Source organism: Martes martes (genome assembly GCF_963455335.1).
Source record: "Martes martes genome assembly, chromosome: 6".
Taxonomy (NCBI): domain Eukaryota; kingdom Metazoa; phylum Chordata; class Mammalia; order Carnivora; family Mustelidae; genus Martes; species Martes martes.
This window is the reverse complement of record NC_137893.1, coordinates 31,730,528-31,752,071: the sequence shown is the minus strand read 5'-3', so window position 1 is coordinate 31,752,071 and position 21,544 is coordinate 31,730,528. Positions and strand designations below refer to the sequence as shown.

At 43.9% G+C, this 21,544-nt stretch overlaps 1 protein-coding gene across 2 annotated transcripts in view; it reads right to left on the bottom strand.

The window, feature by feature from the left end:
• The window catches only part of FAXC (failed axon connections homolog, metaxin like GST domain containing), a 67,139-nt gene that overhangs the window by 38,830 nt on the left and 6,765 nt on the right, over window positions 1-21,544 (bottom strand). For both annotated transcript variants that reach the window (XM_080806055.1, XM_080806054.1), the window contains 2 exons: window positions 10,495-10,691; window positions 988-1,211 (listed from right to left, as the gene is read on the bottom strand). In XM_080806055.1, coding sequence (XP_080662181.1) covers window positions 988-1,211; window positions 10,495-10,691 — 421 coding nt within the window. The remainder of the gene's footprint in view (window positions 1-987; window positions 1,212-10,494; window positions 10,692-21,544) is intronic.

The following is a 21,544-nucleotide window of genomic DNA, read 5'->3' as shown; positions in this document are numbered from 1 at the left end:
GGGTCTACCGAGCACAGCCCACAGTCCCTGGAGGCCCCATGGGTTTCAACAAAACAGACCCCCAGACCCCCTCCTGGAGAAGGTAAGGAACGTGATGTGCCCTAGAATGGAGATGAGAATGCCAAAAGAAAGTTAGTGAAACCCCAAAATACACGGTCCCAAGGGACCAGGTCACACAGCTGGTCACACCAAGGGCTTGGCTCCCTAGACCTTAGATGTCCCCAGGAGAAACCATCATTTCCCACACCGAAGCTCCTGAATTCAAACGATGTGTTTATGAACTGACATAGTTGAGACTCGCGCTCTGCCCAGCACAGAGTCACATCAGCCCAGCCAACGAGGGGAGCAAGGACACCGAACTCGGCTCACCCGCCCACACATACGCCGCTCCGGGGCTCCTCCTCCTCCTCCTCGAGGGGCTTCCAGGCACAGCGAAACCCACTCTGTGCCGTAAATGCAAAATCAGAAGCGTTACAACGCGCTCGGAAGGAGAGCACTGGGATCACGGAAACCGGCGTGAGAAATGACACCGGCAGGTGCCCGCGGAGCAGGTCAGAAGCGGCGCTGCCCGCGCTCGCAGCCGCCAGATGGCCACGGAGACCCCGTGACTCCTCCAGCAGAGGCGTTCGCAAGCAGCCCTTCCACCCAGGCCTGTCATAATCCGAAGAGCTTCCGGGCTAAGAACCACCCGCGGCTCACACGGGCCTCCCCAGGGGCCGGCAGCGCTGCCCGCAGGCGGTGAGCCCCCAGCCCGCCCGCGTCCTCTCCGCGCCGCCTGGCCACACGGGCCGGGCTGGCGCTAGCGACGGAGGACACAGACGCTTGCTCCTGAAAGGGGGTCGGGTTAAATGGTGGGGCTGCCACCTACACGTGGAAGCAAAGAAACCAACCAAAATAAGACTTCAAATCAGCCAACTAAGAGCGCTTTAAGGATCATGCAAAAAAGATGCGGACAGAAAATAGAGAATAGAAGGTGTGGTACGTTACCCAAAAGCCCTGCCAAGGACCGCATGTCCTTCTCCATCAGCATGTAAATCTCCTCCTCTGAGAAGCGGCCAATGCCGTGGCCGTGCATCTCGCGCTTCACAATTCCTTTCGTAATGTGGCACACGACCCACCTCAGCAGGTTACTGAAGGGACCGCCACCACTAAGAGAGAGCATCTTCCGGGTCTCATTGAGATTGTCCACCCACTGGCAATAAGCTAACGTCCTGGAATTGTGTGGAAACAGGTTACTACTGGGCATTAGGTACACGTCAGCTCCTGAGTCCATTTCCAGAGAGTGCGTCCGAAGCGGGCACACGGGAGGAAATGAGCAAGAGCGGCTTTTACAAAGAGCAGTCTCTGCATGGCAGATGTCACAACGGCTTCCGGCCAATGCCTAGACTCCGGGTCTGTAAGAGAAACTAGAACAAATCCAGATACCGATGCCATGCCACAATTCCACCAAACCAAACCTCTCTTGGCCCCCGCCCTCAGATCCACACCGCACCCCACCTCCCAAGGCTGGTTTCTGGGTCCCCACAGAAAACCACCCCACAGAAAACCTTCCAGAGGTTCTGAGGCAGGACCGTGCGTGTCTGTGGGGACACCAGGAAGGAGGCACAGTGACTGCAGGGCGGACTTCATTCTCTTGCTTGATCTGAGGAACGGTTATGCAGGGATATGCTCTGTGTTCATTAATTAAGCTACACCTTTTTGGGGATTTTTTGCATAATTTGTGTATGCATTTTAGATTTTACCATATCAAAGGGTTGTTTAAAAAAAGAAAACGTTTGCCTATTTGACAGAGGATTAGGGAGTAGATATACCTATCCAAGGTTAATATAAACTATATAAATTACAAATATTATATATTTGATTTGCTCTCCAGAAAGTCTGGAGAATGGTTTCAGTTTGTGCTCCAGGACTCTGAAGTGAATACAAAGACGGAAGGAACTCCATTGAGTCACTTTCCCCATCTGGGCGATGCTTGTGGCCACCTCTCCAGTCCAGGTGTTGCATGGGACTTGCAGAGAAGCTGAGCAGCGACCCAGTGCATGTGGGCTGCCAGTCACCACCCTCGGGCCTTGGCTCATTTGGGGCTCGGAACCTATGCAATTGCAGGAATGTTCCTATGTTTCCATGGCTGATAGTGTTGGTGGACAGAAATTAAAAGGGTGTCCTACTGAAGGCTGAGAAAAATGTAGCAGTAGGAGTACCTACAGAAGATATTTTAGTTTTTCCCCATAACGAGCAATAAAAATGTACTGGCAGTCGTCTCGCCTCCTAGTGTTAGTGCATAGAGCAAAATGGCCACTTCAAAAAAATCAGAAGAGTGAAAAATATTTCTACAGAGAAAACACAAGGAATTATAATAAATTATAGCTATTTTCCACTTCAATTCTTTAAAGAAAAAAAGTCCCTGAAATGTTGACCATTTTATATGGTTCTACTCTCTCCTCTGTTCTTTCTTCTATAAAAAAGAAAAGAAAAGAAAGAAAGAAAAGAAGAAACAGAAGATTTCTCTGAAAGTTTTCAGGCATTCCTGACTTTTACTGAAAAATCCTACAACAAATTTCAACACAACTCTCTGCACTATACCCATAACTCTTCTTTATTACCTTTTTAAAATAATGCCTACAAATCTCATTAGAATGCTTTGTGTACTTCTTTCTAAATCTCTCAAAATAAAGTATCGAGTCAAGAAATGGATTTTGCTGAAAATAGGAAAAAGTACATCACAATGTAACTACTACATACAGTCAGAGAAGTCAAGGGATCCTTTGACGTAAAAGATCTCATATTTACTCTAGTAAATTCTTTATAAACATGCAAACTAAATACTTTCCTATTTGCTCTTCTTTTTATACCTGCAGTAATTAAGGTATCAGTTTTCACATTCCATTAGAATTTAGTACTTTGATTTGAATTGTACTGGATTAAAAGGCACAATAGAAGAGCTAGACCATCCTTGATTATTTTGCAAGTCCATGAACCGAGAATAAAACTAAATTCTCCCAAAATAAGCATGACCAGGTCATAAGAGCATCCAGGAAGTGTCTAAAGAGTAAAAGTGAGGAATGTGGTGGCTCTAAACTGACAGGCTGATATGAAAAAGGAGACATTCTTTGTAGACGAATGACACGGGTTTCACCAAAAGCGTAAGTGATCCTGAGGGATGGGCAGAAGCTCACCAGGCAGAGCAGAGGGGGAAGGGTGTGAGTGAAGAACACCAGCTGGGTGGCATGGGACACCTGCGCAGAGTCCCGAAGGGTGGGCCAGGACCAGATCTGGTTGGGCCTGAGACAAAGGGTGCTGAACTCTATTTTGGAAGCCAAGTTGAACCACTGAAAGGTTTTAAGCAGACAAGGGACATAATCGGGTTTGTGGCAATGTGAAGGAAGGGTTGGAAAGGGAGAAACCACCAGAAGGGAGGCTGGCTAGAAGACTCTGGCAAGACCTAAGGGCTAGGGCAATGGGAGGGAGGGTATACAGGGAATGCAGAGGAGAAACTCTGGGGTATGAGAAATATTGACTGATGGATTAGGTATAAGGAGAGATTAAGTCTTCTCTCTCAGGCCAATGACTTGGGTGGATGATAGTGCCATTAACGAATATGGGTGGGCACACACCAGGTATCACAGGTTTAGATGATGAAAGACACATCAAGCTGTTGCATTTGAAGGTCCCATGGAACCCCCAACTGAGAACGTGCAGAAGGCTGAGAACTCCGGAGATACATTTAGACTCAAGATAGAGGACTTGTAGCTGATGGCATGTCAGCAAGAGTGCTAAAGCTGTCAGAGGAGAAGTTTCTAGGGTAAGGAGTGGTATTAGGAAGTCCACAGGTCAAGGGCAAGTTCGAAGGTGAGAAGGCCAGGCTGGAAGGGCCAGCTTAGAGAGAAGCAAAGACATCATTTGCTCTGAGATAGAGAGGAGGAGAGTGTCGCAAGAGGTGAGGGGTTCAGAGCTCCTGTCTAGTGACTTCTGTTTCCTCCGTAGAGCAGGAAGTGGGGGCATGTGCCCAGGATGAGGTTGCAGTGACGGACAGAGCGCTAATGGGTACAAGTAGCAGATGGGAATGGAAGAGGCAGCTGTTCTGGGTCATACATTTAAGCTGGAGGAAACCCCACCAACACAAGGGCATCAGGTTCTCCATCTCCATTAACAGGTTGAATGGAGGGCACAGAAAGAGGGATACTGGGTTGATCTGGAATTTAGCATCTAGGGATAAAACTGTCTGGTCTTCCTCTCTTCTCTTTCCCACGCTGCTCTTGATTTCTTTCCTCCTTCCCTCCCTGAGCCTAATACTGCCGCCCAGTGTCAGTGAAGAGAAGCAAAAGAGGGCCAGCTAGACTCTGTTAAGGGTCAACCCCTATGAAGTGGGTACAAACTTTAAATACCAAAGAAAATGGATAATTCATGGGCTCCTAACTCAATCACTACAGGCAGCAAACCTCATTTACACATGCTTCTAAATCCTTACAACCAAGAATCCACCTCCTTCCATAACCAAGCTTCCGGCAAACTATTAACACTTGACAGAAATTACTCTCATCCAAATCAACGATACCTCCTTGTTGCAAAATCCAATAAACATTCCTTCTCTTCTTTTTTTTTTTTTTTTTTTTTTTAAAGTAGGCTTTATGCTGGGCATGGAGCCCAACACAGGGCTTGAACTCACGACCCCGAGATCAAGACTTAGGTATAAGGAGAGACTATATTGAGCTGAGATCAAGAGTCAGATGCTTAACTGACTGAACCACCCAGGCACCCCTAAACATTCTTTGCATATTTTTCTCTTTCTTGAACAGTCTGCAACATGTGACACTGGCCGTGTCTTTCATAGAAGAGCTCTCCCTTAGCTTACATCTCTACCGCTTTTCCCGCCACCTCGTGCAGGTTCCCAAGATTTTCATTGCTATTCTTTCTACCTCTCACTCCACACTTGTGGTGTGATCTAATTGTCACCCACGACTTCAAACTGATGACTTCTAAACCCATACCAGCCCAGACCTTTGTCCTGACACCCAGGGATCTATGTGAGGGGTCCTCAGGAGCTACAAACCCATATTTCCAAACTTGCACTCATGATCTTCCTTCCCTTCAAATTTGCTTCTCCTCATTCAAGCCAGAAAGAATCTCAGGACCCATTCTTCACTGCTCTCTATCCCTCACTCCTGACAGCCAGTCACCCTGTGAATTTGCCCTTTTCTCCTATTCAATCAGCATGTAGCTCAGCCCTTCATCATTTCTCAACCCTGAGCACAGTAGTCTCCTAGCAGGTCTCCTGACATTCCCTCAAGGCCCTTCAGAAATCCAGTTGTCCCAAGACAGCTACAAAGAGCTCCTAAAATGCAAATCTAGTCCCATCAGCCTGCTTCTCAGAGTCATTCACGAACCACCCCCCCCCTCCAGCTGCTGAGCTCAGTGCGCCGCCCTGCTCCCTACAATCTGACCCAGGCATGGCTGGCCATTCTCCAGCCCCATCCCCGACACTGCCTCCTGTGCACCTGCCACACAGAATCCCATGTGCCTGCCCAGGCTCCTCAGTCTTGCCTCGGAACTCTTGCAGACGCTGCTCCCTCTGCCTAGATACCCTAATCTTCCCCGGGGCTCCCAGCCCCTTCACCCACAACTGACAGTCCCTCGCTTTGGGCGTGATACCATCTCCTCCGGGAACACCTTTCCCTCATCACTCCAGCAGGTGCTGGCTGCCTTTCCTCAGTTCTTCAGTTCTCCCCCAGCACCCACCATTACGATGGCTCGACGTCTCCCTCGGCCTGTGAGTCACCAGAGGACCAAGACAGCATCTTACTGCCTGACTTCCCCCCATCCAGCATGGAACCTGGCCGCTAGGCATTAGTCACTCATTAAGTTTACTGAAAGAATGAATTATTGATTGAAATGTAGAAAAGCTTCACTTCTGAGCTAGCTACGGCTAAGTAGTGTTTCTAAAGGCTGACAATTTTTAAATAGAATGAAGGAGAAAGAGAAATGCCTCTGAAGAATGAAGAAGGGGCTGCCCATTCGCTTCTGAGATCCACGTCACTCTCTACTGGGAAGAGACCCACTGCGCAAGGGGTTGTGAATCATGACCTGGCGAGGGCAGGGAGGGCCGGTCTGGAAGTTAGATGAGGCTGAACAACTCAGTCATCATTCTGAGAACCTCTTTCAGAAAGTTGATACTCGTTTCCTTTAAACAACTGATGTTCCTGATCTGTTCTGCAAAATGGGGTCAAGGCCTCTCTTAAAGATTGATTACCTTAGAACAGAAGAATAAATACTGTTCAACATTGTTAAAGGAGATCAAGAAGACAGGAAAAAAGAGCCGACCCCTGATGTTTCAGTGAAGATCTCCCTCATTATAACCTAACAGGAGGCCTGGCGCACAGTAGAGATGATAGTAACATGTGGGAAAGTGCAGACCATGGCAATCTACTGTTTGATGAGTGAGTCTTAGCATGAGGCCTTCCTGACCATGGACGCCTTTCCCCATGTCCTGCTCCATCCCTGTCATCGTTTGCTTGTCTTCTAATGATGCAAGAGTGTATGATAAGCTTCTGTGATTTCCCCGAATTGCACAGGCCCCAGAACAGCCCCTCCAAAGAGGACCTCTCACTACATCTGAAATTGGGGGCAGGGGCAGCAGGGAAGAGGGGCACACATTAACCCAGCTGTAATCAAGGAGAGAGAGAGACTGCTGGCTTTTAGACAAGATCTTGGGTAAGTGATTTTAGTAAGGATCCTACCTCCCCTTTCAGTGAAACTACACCAAAAGCCCAATTCAATATTTAAAAATCATGACCAACCTAAAAGCAAATTTGAATTCCTAGTTCTAACACCTATATTTTAATGGGTCAAAGTGGTATGACCAGACGGCTCGCCCATGGTGCCCTCATGCCTCCCTGCAGGGCCACAAGACTCTTTTTTTTTTTTTTAAGATTTTATTTATTTATTTGACAGAGAGCGAGAGATCACAAGTAGGGAGAGAGGCAGGCAGAGAGAGAGAGGGGGAAGAAGGCTCCCTGCTGAGCAGAGAACTCAATATGCGATGTGGGGCTCGATCCCAGGACTCTGGGATCATGACCTCAGCCGAAGGCAGAGGCTCTAACCCACTGAGCCACCCAGGCGCCCCAAGGGCTACAAGACTCTTACTACACTAGCCTGTCATACAGAAATCGTAGTGTCTAATTTGACCCCATGTCTCTCGTACTACCCTTCATACCAACTTGCCTGCATTGGATCTAACTTAAGCACTCAGTGGAACAAAGAGGATAAAAACTTGTCTTCTTCATGTTCAATAATAGTTATGCAAGTGGGACATGCTGGTATGGATTTTAAGCTCAAGAAAAACCTCTTTCTACTCAGTGTGCTTATTTGAACAAACCAGAATCAGAGCCTTGGGATGATGGAATGGTATTTACATAACAATGCCAGCTTTCCATTGTCTTTCCTTTTTAGAAAATCGTACCTGGAGTGTTTTTACAGTTTCAGATCAAATAAACATATCTGAAAACTCCAGATGATTCGAATCCATTGAATCAAACAATTGATTTCATTTCCTCCACCGCTGTGAACACTTTGGAGCTCGCACATTATCGGCATTTAACAAGCTCTCATGAAAAGCTCATCCTTGTAATATTTTCCTACAGACGGTGGTCCATTCCTCATGCTGGCCACCATTTCCATGGGTGCACATGTTGTGTGTGGCCTCTGAGACAACAAAGGGGAGAGCAGGAGAGGAACCTTACGAAGTGTCCACATACTCTCTGTCTCGGGCATTTTCTTACCGGAGGGACAGGGCTCTTTACTCCTTTGGGATTTAGAGCTCTGGGGAAAACCTGTTCAAGGTCTCCCCAAAGCAACAACATGACTAAAGTTTAGGGAGCCTTATGAAACAGAAGAAGGCTTGTTTCCCTTCTGCTGCTAGGGACCAAAGGGAATTGAAGGAATTGGGGAATTTTTCTTTGGAAGTTCACTGGATATTTGTATCTCTAGCAAGACCTGACCTCCCACCTTCACTATTTCTTTCTCAAATTAACATTTAAGGAGACACACATGAGAAATAGTAGCTAATCCCCCTCCCCCCACGAAAATGTATTTTATAATCAAAAAGTGAATTAGAGAAACAAAATTATCCTTAGAAGAGTCTATTTGTGACCTAAGCAACTCCCCCAAGCATGTGGGTGTTTATGGTCCCATAAGAATTAAGATTCTTCCCCACCAGAGTACCACCTCCCAGCTCTCCCACTCACCCCCCACCGGGCCTCCCCCACCAAGAGCTGCCTCCCTTCAAGTATTAGCTGGGGCTGGTGCCGGGAGAGAAGGGGAGGGAAAGAGCAGAAGATGAACTTCCACCAGGAAGTAATCATATAGAACATCTGCATATGCAGAGCCAAAAGCAGGGACAGGTGGTACTTGGGAGTCTTGCTCGATCAAAGTCTCTCTGACTGGAATAGACATTTTATGAACCACTACAAGAATCAAGGAGCTGGAGCACAAGTACTAACGAAAATATATGGTGACTTTCGGCTTCTTTTCAGGCAGCTCACAAAGCAAGAGCTCTCCGCATTAATGGGCCCATCAAACAAGGTAACTCTTTGGAGGGCTGCATCCAAAGAAGGCACAGAGGGTCAGGGTGGCCCTATGCTCGTTCTGCATTTCGCTCAGTTGCTGCAAAGTGGGGACCCGAACGTGGCAAGAGGTGAGATGGGCTCTGCCCTGCGGGCTTTTCCCTGAGGCTCAGCACATCACGTGCAGTCATCCACAGTGAAGCCCTGCACTCCAGAAGATGGGGGTCACGACAGTTCTCCGCGGGTGTCCTCAAGAAGAGACCTGGGTTCATTCCAGGAACACGGAGTCTACGATGACTTCCAGGCTACTCTGCACACCTGCCGCCACTCTCTGCCGGGTTCCCTCCTTGCTCCCACCCCCTCACCCCTACAGTGGGAGGGGGAAGAGGAAGCAGCACTTCAGGTCTGCCCTGGAATAAACTGGGCAAGAACCACAGGCAGAAAGAGGAAAAGAGAAATAGAGAGTCCCTTAAGATCCAAGAGAGGGAACAGCAAGTTTTCCTTAGAAAGAACAAGCAAGTTTCCATGTAGAAAGAGAGCCCCACTGACGAGATCGGAAGGTGACGGGGAAGAACCATCTACACTAAGTGGGCATCTCTCAGTGGGGGAGGTGAAAGCTACCAGCGAGCACCTGGCCCAGGAGTAACACTGAATGCCAGAACAGTGGTTTCATGACTCTTCATTAAATTTTTGGAACAAGATAAGTTTAGAGAAATCAGGGAGAAAATTTCTCTTATCTACTGGGGTGTCCAGAAAGGCACTAAAACTCCAGAAAATGGATGAAAGGCAAAGAAAAAAACCCACATGACGATGAGTTTATAAACCAAGAAGACCTGTGCCTGTTAACTCAGAGGTCCTAGCCAGCACCAGGCCACTCACAGAACTCAGGCAACTCCCCACACAGCGCATGACAGTTCAGACAAGGGACGTAACCCAGGAGTCAGCCAGGCAGGGGCAAAGACGCTCGGAAAGCATTAGGACACCTGACGTCTGGAACACAGAGAAGCTCTTGTCGTCTAAGGAAAACTGATGATAATTTTACAAAGCCTGAACAATTCCTTTCACGTCAGACTTCTATCCTGACTTGGTCTCCATTCCCTCCTCTGGGTGTCTGACATAATAATATTTTACTTCAGCAGTTTCTACTGGTAAAGAGCAGAGTCAGTTGAAACACCTTCCTTACCTCAGTGAGCTACAGTCTAGATCAGGGGTCAGCGAAACACAGCCCGGAGGCTAAGAAGTTTCCACATTGCTAAATGGTTGGGGGTGGGGAGGCGCACTGGGGTGGCTCAGTCAGTTAAGTGTCCAACTCTTGATTTTGGCTCAGGTCATGACCTCAAGGTCATGAGTTGGAGCCTCAGGTTGGGCTCTGAGCTCGGAGTGCAGTCTGCTCAGGATTCTCCCTCTCCCTCCCTCTCCCTCTGCCTCTCCCCTTGCTCACATGCTTGCTAGCTCTCTCTCTCTAAAATAAAAAAAATAAATAAATAATCAATCAAAATTTAAAAAGGTAAAAAACTTTTAAAAATACATTTTTAAGTGGTTGGGGGAAAACTCAGAAGAAAAATATTTTGTATTAAATGAAATTCAAGTGTCAGTGTTTTTAATTGGTTCATTGAAACGGAGTCCTGCTCATCATTCCCAGTTCATCCATGGCTGCTTTGGCAGGACCATGGCCAAGTTTAAGGAGGGGCAGCAGAGCCATGGCCCATAAAATCTAAAATATGTGCTAGCCGGGCCTCTACAGAAAATGTCTGTCTACCCTTGGTCTAGCTAGACACCTGGAAATTCATGGTCATAACTTCGACCCCGAGGTTGGTCAGAATGTAGAAAACTTTCAAAAGGTTGGGGAGTGTCTGAAAAGTGAAACCGGACTTGGGCTTATTCCAAAGGCCGGGAAAGGCCCTGGGCACTCACCCAGCACGCCCGCGGGACTCACCAGTAGAAGTGCTCCTCCACCATCTTGGTCACCGCTCTGGAAATGGCTCTTTCATGCGGGCCAAGGTTTTTGTTTAAATTCACTCCAAGCTTCTCTTCCAGAAAGTCAATTATGAATTCGGTGCCAGAAACTTTTTCATGATTATATTCGATCCAAGGCATTTTCCCTTGAGCAGAAAGTTTTCCACCAAAATAATTCTAAGCAGAGTAAATTTTAAAAAGAGAAAAGCAATGTTTTATTTAAATTTCACTGGATGGGTAAAAGAAACAAACATTCCAACCCTATATTTGATAGCGACTGTACTGTGCAAGTGAATGTACTCAGCACATAAACTCTTTAAGACAACAAATAGCTACTCTTGGAGGAAAAAAAAAAAAAGGATTTACCTCAGATGAAGACATTACTTTATTCCCATAGATTTCATCTTGAGCTCTGGTATATTGTTACCAAAAAAGACCAGAGAGGAGAGGTAGTGTTGAAATGATCCTGGCAACAGCTGGTCTAGTTACAATGTAAGAACAAGCCACAGATGCAGAACAGTGAAAATAAACCATAATAAGGCTTGCACTGGCCAGGCTACTAACCAAAGACCTCATCTGAAACCCAGCAGCTTACGCCTGAATAATGCTTAATACCACTACACTGCAAACAAGTGGCCTCAGAAATTATAACACTTGGGTGTAAGAAAGTGCATCCAACAGACTCCAATCCAGGGCCGGTTAAAATGTAGATTCCTGGGCCCCAGCCCAGACCTCTGCATCAGAATCCCGGGAATGGTGCCCAGAGCTCTGTATCTGTGATAAGTTCCCCTTTGACTCACAACCATACTAGAATCTTACAGCATCTCAGAAGACATGGTCCCAGATGGAGCGGAGTAGGGGTGAGGGAGTCACACACTTTATGAACACTGGGAGTTAGAGCGGCATTTGCTGCCCCCACTCCTTGGCCAGGCACTAGACATTCCCCCTGACGTTGACCAAGAGAAATGTCACATACCTCTAAAAGCTGCTAGTACATCAGACATTCTTGTAATTTGTACACTAAGGATGTAAATTTACCATAGACCATAGCACCTGCTTCAGGTGAATTCTTGATACTGCCCCTATCATCCTAACGCATCCCCTTCAGGACTCCTGTCATTTGCAGACAGACTCTACCCTGCACACTGACAGCAGAAGAAACTGTGTGCAATGCAAATGAGAAACAAGATCTCTGCTGCTCAAAATTATCCGGTGGTTTTTAACGGGCCTATTCTAATCCCTTCCACATAGCAGTCTAGGCCTGTACCATCTAGCCGCTGCCCACCTGCCCAGCCTCCTTGCTATCAAGTCCTCCAGTCTTCTGAGTTCCAACTGCCCATACCCAAACACATCAAGGTCTTTGCCACCTCTCTGACTTTGTACGCACTTTACCTTTTATAAGAATCCTTTTCCCCAACTTCTGCCAAGTCATATCCATCCTAAAATATTTAGTTCAAATTAATCAAAATTTAAATATTTAGTTCACCTGGTCAGTGAATTATTTCCCCGAGGTGCAACCATCACTTCCATTCCTCCGTGCTTCCACTGTACAGTGTATATTCCCCTGTTCTTATTACTGTTGGTACTTCTGTCTTTTCCTCTAGACCAGCCCCTTCCTGAGTATTTGGAACATTTTTATCTAGACCCCTTTTAAAAACCGGAGTAACAAAAATTAACAATTGATTCTCATGGAAATGAAAGTCCTAGTAGGTTTTTGTTATCAAAAATTTTGTTTTTTAGATTCAGAAAAAAGTATTTGACAAAATTCAACATCCATTCATGATGAAAACTCTCAACAAAGTGGGTAGAGAGGGAACATACCTCAAGAGATTAAAGGTCATAAGTAAAAAACCCACAGGGGCACCTGGGTGGCTCAGTGGGTTAAATCCTCTGCCTTTGGCTCAGATCATGATCCCAGGGTCCTGGGATTGAGCCCCGCATCAGGCTCTCTGCTCAGCGGGGATTCCTCTCTGCTTCCTCTCTGCTCTCTGCCTGCCTCTCTGCCTACTTGTGATCTCTGCCTGTCAAGTAAGTAAATAAAATCTTAAAAAAAGAAAAAAACCCACAGCTAACAACATACTCAATGGTGAAAAGCTGAAAGCTTTTCCTCTAAGATCAGGAACAAGATAAGGATGTCTACTCTTGCCACTTTTATTCAACATAGTACTAGAAGTCTAGCCACAGTAATCAAACAAGGAAAAGAAATAAAAGACTTCCAAATTGGCAAGAAGAAGTAAAACTGTCATTATTAGTAGATGACATGTTACTATATATAGAAAACCTAAAGTCTCCCCCAAAAGTTTATTAGAACAAATTAATTCAGTAAAGTTGCAGAATACAACATTAATATACAGAAATCTGTTGCATTTCTATACATTAATAATGAACTAGCAGAAAGAGATCTTAAGAAAATAATCCCATTTACAATGCATCGAAAGAGAAAAAAATTCCTAGGAATAAATTTAACCAAGGAGATTAAAGACCGAAACTCTGAAAACTGTAACACACTGATGAAAGAAACTGAAAACAACAAAATAGAAAAATATACCATGCTCATGGGTTGGAAGAATTAAAATTATTTAAATGTCAATACTATCCATAGCAATCTACAGATTCAATTCAATCCCTATCAAAATCCTATTAATATTTTTCAAAGAACTAGAATGAATAATCCTAATTTGTATAGAACTATAAAAGACCCTGAATAGCCAAAGCCATCTTGAGAAAGAAGGAGGAAGCTAGACGTATCATTCTCCATGGTTACAGTAATCAAAACAGTATGGATACCGGCATAAAAATAGACACATTGATCAAGGGAACAGAATAGAGACCAGAAATAAACCCATGCTTAATTAATTAATTAACTCAATTAATCTAAAGGAGGCAAGAATATACAACGGGAAAAAAACAGTCTCTTCAGTAAATGATGTTGGGAAACCTAGAGAGCTACATGCAAAAGAATGAAACTGGACAACTTTCTTATACTACACACAAAAACAAACTCAAAATAGATTACGTACCTAAATGTAAGACCTGAGACCATAACATTTCTAAAAGAAAACATACACAGTAGTCTCTTAGACATCAGCATTAACAATATTTTTCTGGATCTGTTTCCTCAGGCAAAAGAAACAAAAGCAAAAAAAAAAAAAAAAAAAAACCAACTGGGACTACATCAAACTAAAAGGCTTTTGCACGACAAAGGAAACCATCAATAAAACAAAAGAGCTCCCTGCCAAATGGAAAAAAATATTTGCAAGGATATATCCAATAAGGAGTTAATGTCCAAAATATATAAAGAACTTCTACAACTCAACACTAAAATAATCATCATCATCTGATTTTTACAAGATCAGAGGACGAGCACAAGCATTTTTCCAAAAAAGACATATAGATAACCAAAAGATGCATGAAAAGATGCTCAACATCACTAATCATCAGGGAAATGCAAATCAAAACCACAATGAGATATCACTTTACACCAGCCAGAATAGTATCAAAAAGTCAAGAAACAAGTGTTGGCAAGAATGTAGGAAAAAGGAAACACTCATGCTCTGTTGGTGGAAATGTTAATTGGTACAACCACTATGGAAAACAGTATGAATTAAAACAGTAAAAATTGAAAACAGGGGCACCTGGCAGCACGGTCAGTTATGTGTCTGACTCTTGGTTTCAGCTCAGTAGTGATCTCAGGGTTGTGAGATCGAGCCCCGCATCAAGCTCCACGCTCTGTGCAGAGTCTGCTTGAGTTTTTCTCTCCCTCTGTCCTCCCCCCTGTATGTATGCACCCTCTCTCTCTCAAATAAATAATAAATAAATCTTTTTAAAAAATTAAAAGCAGAAACACCATACAATCCAGTGATTCCACTACTACGTGTTTACACAAAGAAAACAAAACACTAATTTGAAAAGATATATGCACCCCTATGTTTACTGCAGCATTATTTTATAATAGCCAAGCTATGGAAGCAACCCAAGTGTCCATCAATAGGTGAATGCATAAATAAGATACGGGATGGATAGATAGATAGAGAGAGAGAGAGAACGGAATATTACTCAGCCATTAAAAAGCATGAAATTTTGCCATTTGCAACAATATGGAGAGACCTAGAGTATGTTATGCTAAGTTAAATAAATCAGACAGGAAAGACAAATATCATATCGTTTATATGTGGAATATTACATGTGAAATCTTAAAAAACCACCAAAGAAACAGAAACAGACTCATTAATACAGAAAATAAAGTGGTGGTTGCCAGAGTGAAGGGATGTAGGGGTTAGGCGAAATAGGTGAAGGGGATTCAGAGGTACAAACTTCCAGTTATAAAATAAATGAATCACAGGGATGAAAAGTACAGCATGGGGAATACAGTCAATAATATTGTAATAATTTTGTATGGGGACAGGGACAGATGATAGCTACACTTATTGTGGTGAATACTTAGTAATATATATAATTGTCAAATCATTGTTGTGTACCTGAAACTAATATAACATTGTTTGTCAACTATACTCCAATAAAAATAAAAATAAAAAAAGATCAACTGAAAAAATTTATTTTGCTTCCTGAACAAAAAAGTAGAAGACAACATTTTAGAGAAACTATGATTATATATAATTAAAAATTAGATGAATTCAAAAAATATTTAAAAGAGAAGCACAAAAATGTTGAAAATAATTGGCAAGACTATGAGAGGCAGATGAGCTTTCCATGAACTTTCAGTTTTCAGAACTGGTTATATGACTGTTAAAATAAAAACATATCTTTTAAAAATAATACTTCATTTTCCTTAACTTCCTTAAATATATTCAAGAACTCCTGGCCTGTTTTATTTAAGGAGTTGGAGTCTGACTGGTCCACCGAGGGTAGTTTTCTGAAAGTAATTTTGAGAAGAAACGTGAGGAGATAAATCCTCTTTATTTTTTCTGAGCTGAAGTTTCCCCCTGCAAGTCTGCCGTAGGCGAGATTAATTTACACTTACACTGTATTACCAGCATAGCCGCAAAAGCTTTAGGCTTTGAGTTTTAAAATCTCGTTCCATCATTTATTCAGTGTGACCCTGGTCCTCCCTGGGTCTCCCTTACTCTTTCCTGGGCCTCAATTTCCTCATCTACAGAATGGGGATAACAATAGTTACAGGATTAAATGAAAAAATGCACATGAAATGTCTGACACGTGCCTTCATCATGAGTTTTAACATCGTCATCATCACTCTGAAATGGAAACCTTAAAAGAAATGCCAAAGTCTTGGGACATTGACTTGCTACACTCATCATGGTCCCTTACTTTTCAACTAAATATATATCCATTATGTTCACTGTGGCCCTGGAGGCACCTTGAAAGGTCTCCCACTGGCTACATTTGAGATAATTTAAGCAACTTTTGTGGATTATAACACATTGGCCAAAAAATCCAAGCATCCCCTGTTAAGAAAGAATAAGAAATGCACATGTTGGTCTCTGCCTCCAGTTCCCCACACAGAGCCTCTCAAAGCCTTATAAAAATTCCTAAGTGATAAGAGCACTAGGAGCTTCTTTTGTCTTAATGAGGTGACTCTGGGTGGGCTCCTTGGATGGCTGGTCACCAGAAAGATCAAACCTGGATTAGCAGCCAGGAACGTTCAGCCCCTCCCCCAACCCCATCCTCCAGAGAGAGGAGAGGGGCTGGAAATGGACTAAATACTTGATCACGCCAAGGTGAGGAAGTCTCCATAAAATCCCAAAAGTATGGGGTTCAGAGAGCTTCCAGATGGGCAGATATATCCATATGGGGAGGGGGACAGGCCCCAACCCCACAGAACAGAAGCTCCCACACTCAGAGCCTCCCAGACCTCACCCTACATTCCGCTGCATCTGGCTGCTCATTTGTATCTTTTAACATATGTTTTTAATAAACTAGTAAACGTGGGTATTTCCCTGAATTCTGTAGAGGGGGAAGGATACAGTCTGTAGGACTGAGCCCTTAACCTGTGGGTTATGACACTGTCTCTGGGTAGAGAGTGTCAGAATTAAATTAAATTATAGGACACCCAGATCATGTCACAGAGAGTTGCCTGGTGTGTGTGGGGGGTGGGGGAGGGGCACGGGGGACATCCACACATTTGGTGACCAGAAGTGTCAGCAGTGAAGTGTTTTACATTAGTAGGAAAGGAAACTCAGAGGAAAGAAACACACAGTAGGGGAAAACTGGGTTTTCTCCCTCATAGAATGGAAAAAACGAAGTACTTCCCTTTACAACTATGTATCGTAGTTTTGTAGTAAAAAAATGTCCTTATTTTTTGGAGATGCATACTTAAGTATCAAGGGGTAAAGTGTCATGATTTCTGCAGCTTACTTTCGAATGGTTCATAAAAAGTTGTTCACAAAGTTTTATACAAAGAGAAACAAAGCAAAAAAGGCAATAATTGGTGAATCTAGGTGAAAGGCATATGGGTATTCAGAGTGCTAGGCTTTTAACTTGTCTGTAGCTTACAGACACAAAATTTCAACACAAAAAGATAGAAGGTGGGTGGGTACAGACAAGATCAGCAAATAAAGAGAACAATCAAAAGTTAAGGCTGGGGGTGCCTGGGTGGCTCAGTCGGTTAGGCGTCTGCCTTCAGCCCAAGTCATGATCCTGGGGTCCTGGGATCGAGCCCCACATCAGGATCCCTGCTCAGCAGAAAGCCTGCCTCTCCCTCTTCCTCTGCTCCCCATTCATACTTGCTCTTGCTCTCAAAAATAAATAAATAAAATCTTAAAAAAAAAAAAAAAGTTAGGGCTTAAAGCCAGAGCAGAGAGTTCCAAAGGAGTCAATTTCTTTCTTTTTCTTTCTCATATTTAAAAAAAGTTACTGCGTGAAATACAGGCTTCTTATACAATCAGTTACAGCAAACGATGTAGGTATCTTTGTGTGTGTCTGTAGAAATGTATGGAAGGGTGGCCCAAAGTTTTAGTGATGGTGATCTCTAGCTAGTAAGATGAGAGGCGATTTTCATTCACACTCTGTGTATTGCTTGAAATTCTTATAAGGACCATATGTCATCTCTATGTAATCAGGAAAAAAAAGGTAAAGCTATTTTCATTTTGAAAAAAAAATTAACCACATTGTAGGACTTCCTTATAACTTTTCTGCATCTTCCTACAAATCTATAATTATTACACAATGAAAAGTTTTTGAAATTGACCTACCAATATGTGTAATCTTATTTTTAAAGGATGGAAAGATAAGTGACTGTGACCAATAGATCAAGGTTTTAAAAAAAAAGCCTTTGAGTTTCTACTAATGGCCATTAAATATTTATTTCAGTCTCTCTCTGGTTAAAACATTAAAAAAAAAGCTTCAAATATAAAGTCGTGCTCTTAGGAATATGACATTTTAATCTTTTCTTTTTCAAGGCACAGAGCAAAGAAGGGGCAGAGTGTAGAGCTCCCTGGATCTCTGACAAAATGCCTCTGTACCGATGAGCACAGGCGATGCCCCCCACCCCGCCAAGCACTTCCCAGGCACCGCCTGCATCAACCCAGCCCCTCACTGAGGGCACACAGATCCCAAGGCACCCATGGCAGGCACAGAGCAGCCTTCTAAACCACAGAACCATTTTCTCTTGCCTAAATCTCTGCCTTGAGCTCTCTGCCCTAAATTTCTGCCCCTCTGTTTATTTTCCACAGAGACCTTGCAGAAGGAAAAACACGCCTACACCTTTCTTTTAAAATACATGCATATATACTTAACAAGAAATAATTTTGCAAGGGGGTAGGTGGCCACCTCCTCGATGTCCTCGGGACTAGCTTCAGGCTTCCCAGTGAGACGTGTGTCCTGCTGCCCCAGTCACACTCACTAAAAGCAGCCGCTCTGCGACAAGGATGGAGGCAGTCTGGCTGCTGGTCCGGCACTTGCAGGCTTGAAGGCAAGAGGGGAAAGGGTAGCACAGCCGGCCTCCTCTTCCTTCAACCAGAGCCCCTCCGTGACACGTGTCTTCCAGGGCTGGCTGCCAATGCCAAGCTCAACAGCAATCTTTCAAATCTGACCCACTGCATCTAGAGGCTTCAAGCTTTGTCTGTCCTCAGTGCTGATTTCTGCTCTACTCCTGGCTTACAAAGTCCCAAACGATCTCCCCGTTCCTCTCTCCAGACTCCGCCCTTGCCTTCCCGGTCCCAGTCTTAAGCAACCTCCTTCCAGTCCCCAGACAGGCTCTGCCCTCCCAGAGCACTGCACCCACAGTCCAGCAGTCCAGTTAGGTGTCACTCCATCGCTTCCCCAGTGGGGCCTCCGTAATGGCACTTGCTGAGCCAAGGGGCTGCCACTCATCTCATCCCAGCACTGCCACCCCAACCCCTCCTCTGCAGAGAAACTGGCTCAGAAAGCACAGGTTTGGGGGGTCGGTGGGGGCATTGGGAGCTGCCGAGCTAACATTATCCCAGCAGCCAAGAGCTTGGTCCAGCTGCTCTGTTACCTGCAACGGAGACCCCTCCTCCCGGTGCTGCCACTTTGTCAGAGCTTACAGGTGAGCCTCTGACCAGTCGGAGCCACCTTCCCTGGAGGAAAGGCAGCAAACCAGCGGGACCAAAGTGCTTTGGGGGTGCCTGGGGCTCACCTCTTACTTTTCTTACATCCCCTCAGAGGCACACAACCTGTAGCCTGAGCTCTGGCCCTTGCCCCGTACAAATCCCCAGGCAGGAGATGGACATCTCTGGCCAAAAGCGAATCTCAAACCAAAGGCGACACAGAACGCACACAACTGCTGTCACAGAAGAGCATCGGACGTTCCGCACCATGAAGCAGGATCTTGGGGACAGACCGATTTTAATTAGCATAATAGAGATCCTCTAAGGTGTAAAAGAGGAAACTGTAATACAAACCAAGGGGATATATTAAGGAGAAAAATACAGACGTTGAACACAATAGATAAGCAGTACGATAGACGTAAGAAGAGAACAGAGAGAGGCAATGGAATGTAGGGAAGAGAAATCCATCCAGAAGACAGAAGAAAAGATGAAGGAATATATTGAGAGAGAGAGAAAATAAAAGCAGAGATTTCGGTATCCAGATAATAGGGGACAAGAAAGAAGAAGGCTAAAACAAATCAAAAAGAAAAGGAAGTATTTGAAGAAAATTAGTAATTCCCCAGAATTTAAAAAAGATTCGACACTTTCTACAACAAGAGTTTAGAAAGGACCAAGTAAGATATATATAAACCCACACCAAGGCATATATTAGTGAAATGTAAGTTATTGAGATTAAGTTCAAATTCTAAAAGCTTACAGAGAGAAAGAGAGAAAAACATCAGGTTTTTCAATAGCAATACCAATGCAGAAAGACAAGGGAGTAATATTTTTAAAGCCCTGACGTCAAAGAACTTGGAACGTAGACATTTCAAACATGAGGGAGAAATAAAGGCATCATCAAGTGTGTAAAGCCACTGAAGGTTTGCTGCATAAAGGCTCAATCTGAAAATATGCACCCAGAAAGTGCTCAAATAAGAGGATAAATAATCCCAGAGGAGAAGATACATGGGAAATAAGGCTAGTCAGAAACTTAGTAAGCCCTGTTGCCTAAAAAAGAACCAGGAAAAAAGGAAAGGTTTCCAAAATTCCAGAATTAAAACATTAGACAACAACAACATGTTTGGGATCAGGGCTTGGAAAAGAGAGATACAAAGTTCACATGAACCTGTACGATCCTTGTATCATCAGAGGACCAACCTACACTTGAGAAATGATAATAGGGATAAATAAACTCAAATTTGGATCTTAGGCGCAACCGCCATGAGAACAAAAATAGAATTTGTTCTAAGTGATAAGAAAGTTTCTTCTTATCTACCCACTAGAATGCAGAAAACAAGAAAAACTTTTAAAAAGCCAAGTATAATGGGAAAAAAACACTAAGTAAGACATCAGAAAGAAGAAAGAAAAAGAGGGAGGGAGGGAAAGGAAAGAGGGAGGGAGGGAGAAAGATGTTAGAGATATCTCATAGTTAAACAATAATTACAAGTATAAATGAATAAAATGCACCAATTAAGGACTCTTAGATCGGCTACAAGTAATACGCTGTCTATGAAAGACAGATTCAAAAAAAAAAAAAAAAAATAGAGAAAGAGGATGGAGGAGGGTATCCCAAGCAAATACGAACCAGAAGAGAGCTGGAGAACCAATCTCAATATTTGATGATATAAAATTCAAGAGGTAAAAAAAGAAGCAGGGGACATAGCCAGGTGCTATATATACTGGGAAAAGAAGCAGAAGAGTACAAATGTGATCTTTCACATTGCATGTACCTAACCATATGATCTCTTACATAAAGCAAGAACCCAGACGATGGCAGGAAGAAAAGAGAAATCAACAAATACCCGTGGATATTTTAATCCACTCCTTTAAGAAATACTAGAACAGGCAAACAGAAAACATGCAGAGATGTCCAAGATCTAAATAATCCACTAAACACATGCTCAAGTAAGTAAATCTAGAGAGCTCTTCACCTAAACGGAGAACATGGGATGATCCTCCACATTCATAAAAACTAGCCACACTAGGCGACAGCCTCTGTAAATTTCACGGAATCAAGATAGAGACGATCTGCTCTGATCACAAAATTAAAAAACAATGACAAAAATCAAAGCTTAAAAAACTTGTGAATAGCTGGATATTCCATGAAAGAGAAAAGGAGGGCGGGAAAATTTTTTGTAAAAATACTTAGAACTGAGTAACAATGAAAACGCAACTTGCCAGATTTGTGAGACCCAACTCACAGAGAAATGGACACCATTAAACACATTCCCATGTTCATTCTCTGATGCTGAAACGAGCGAATGTTTCCCCAAAAGTCACCCAAACGGAAGGTGGAGCACTGTGGACAAGCTCTCCCAAAATCTACAGCTATCGCACCATCTCCCTGGTGGCCTGCCAGGTGCTCTTCCCCCCAGGACTCACGAGAGACAAAATATAATGCTGTCAAACAGAAATCTCAAGGAAAAAACCACGTACAGCCATGGTGCACCCACCTTCATTAACCACTGCCCAGGAGGCCTCGCCAAGCTTAACCAAGGCCTACTG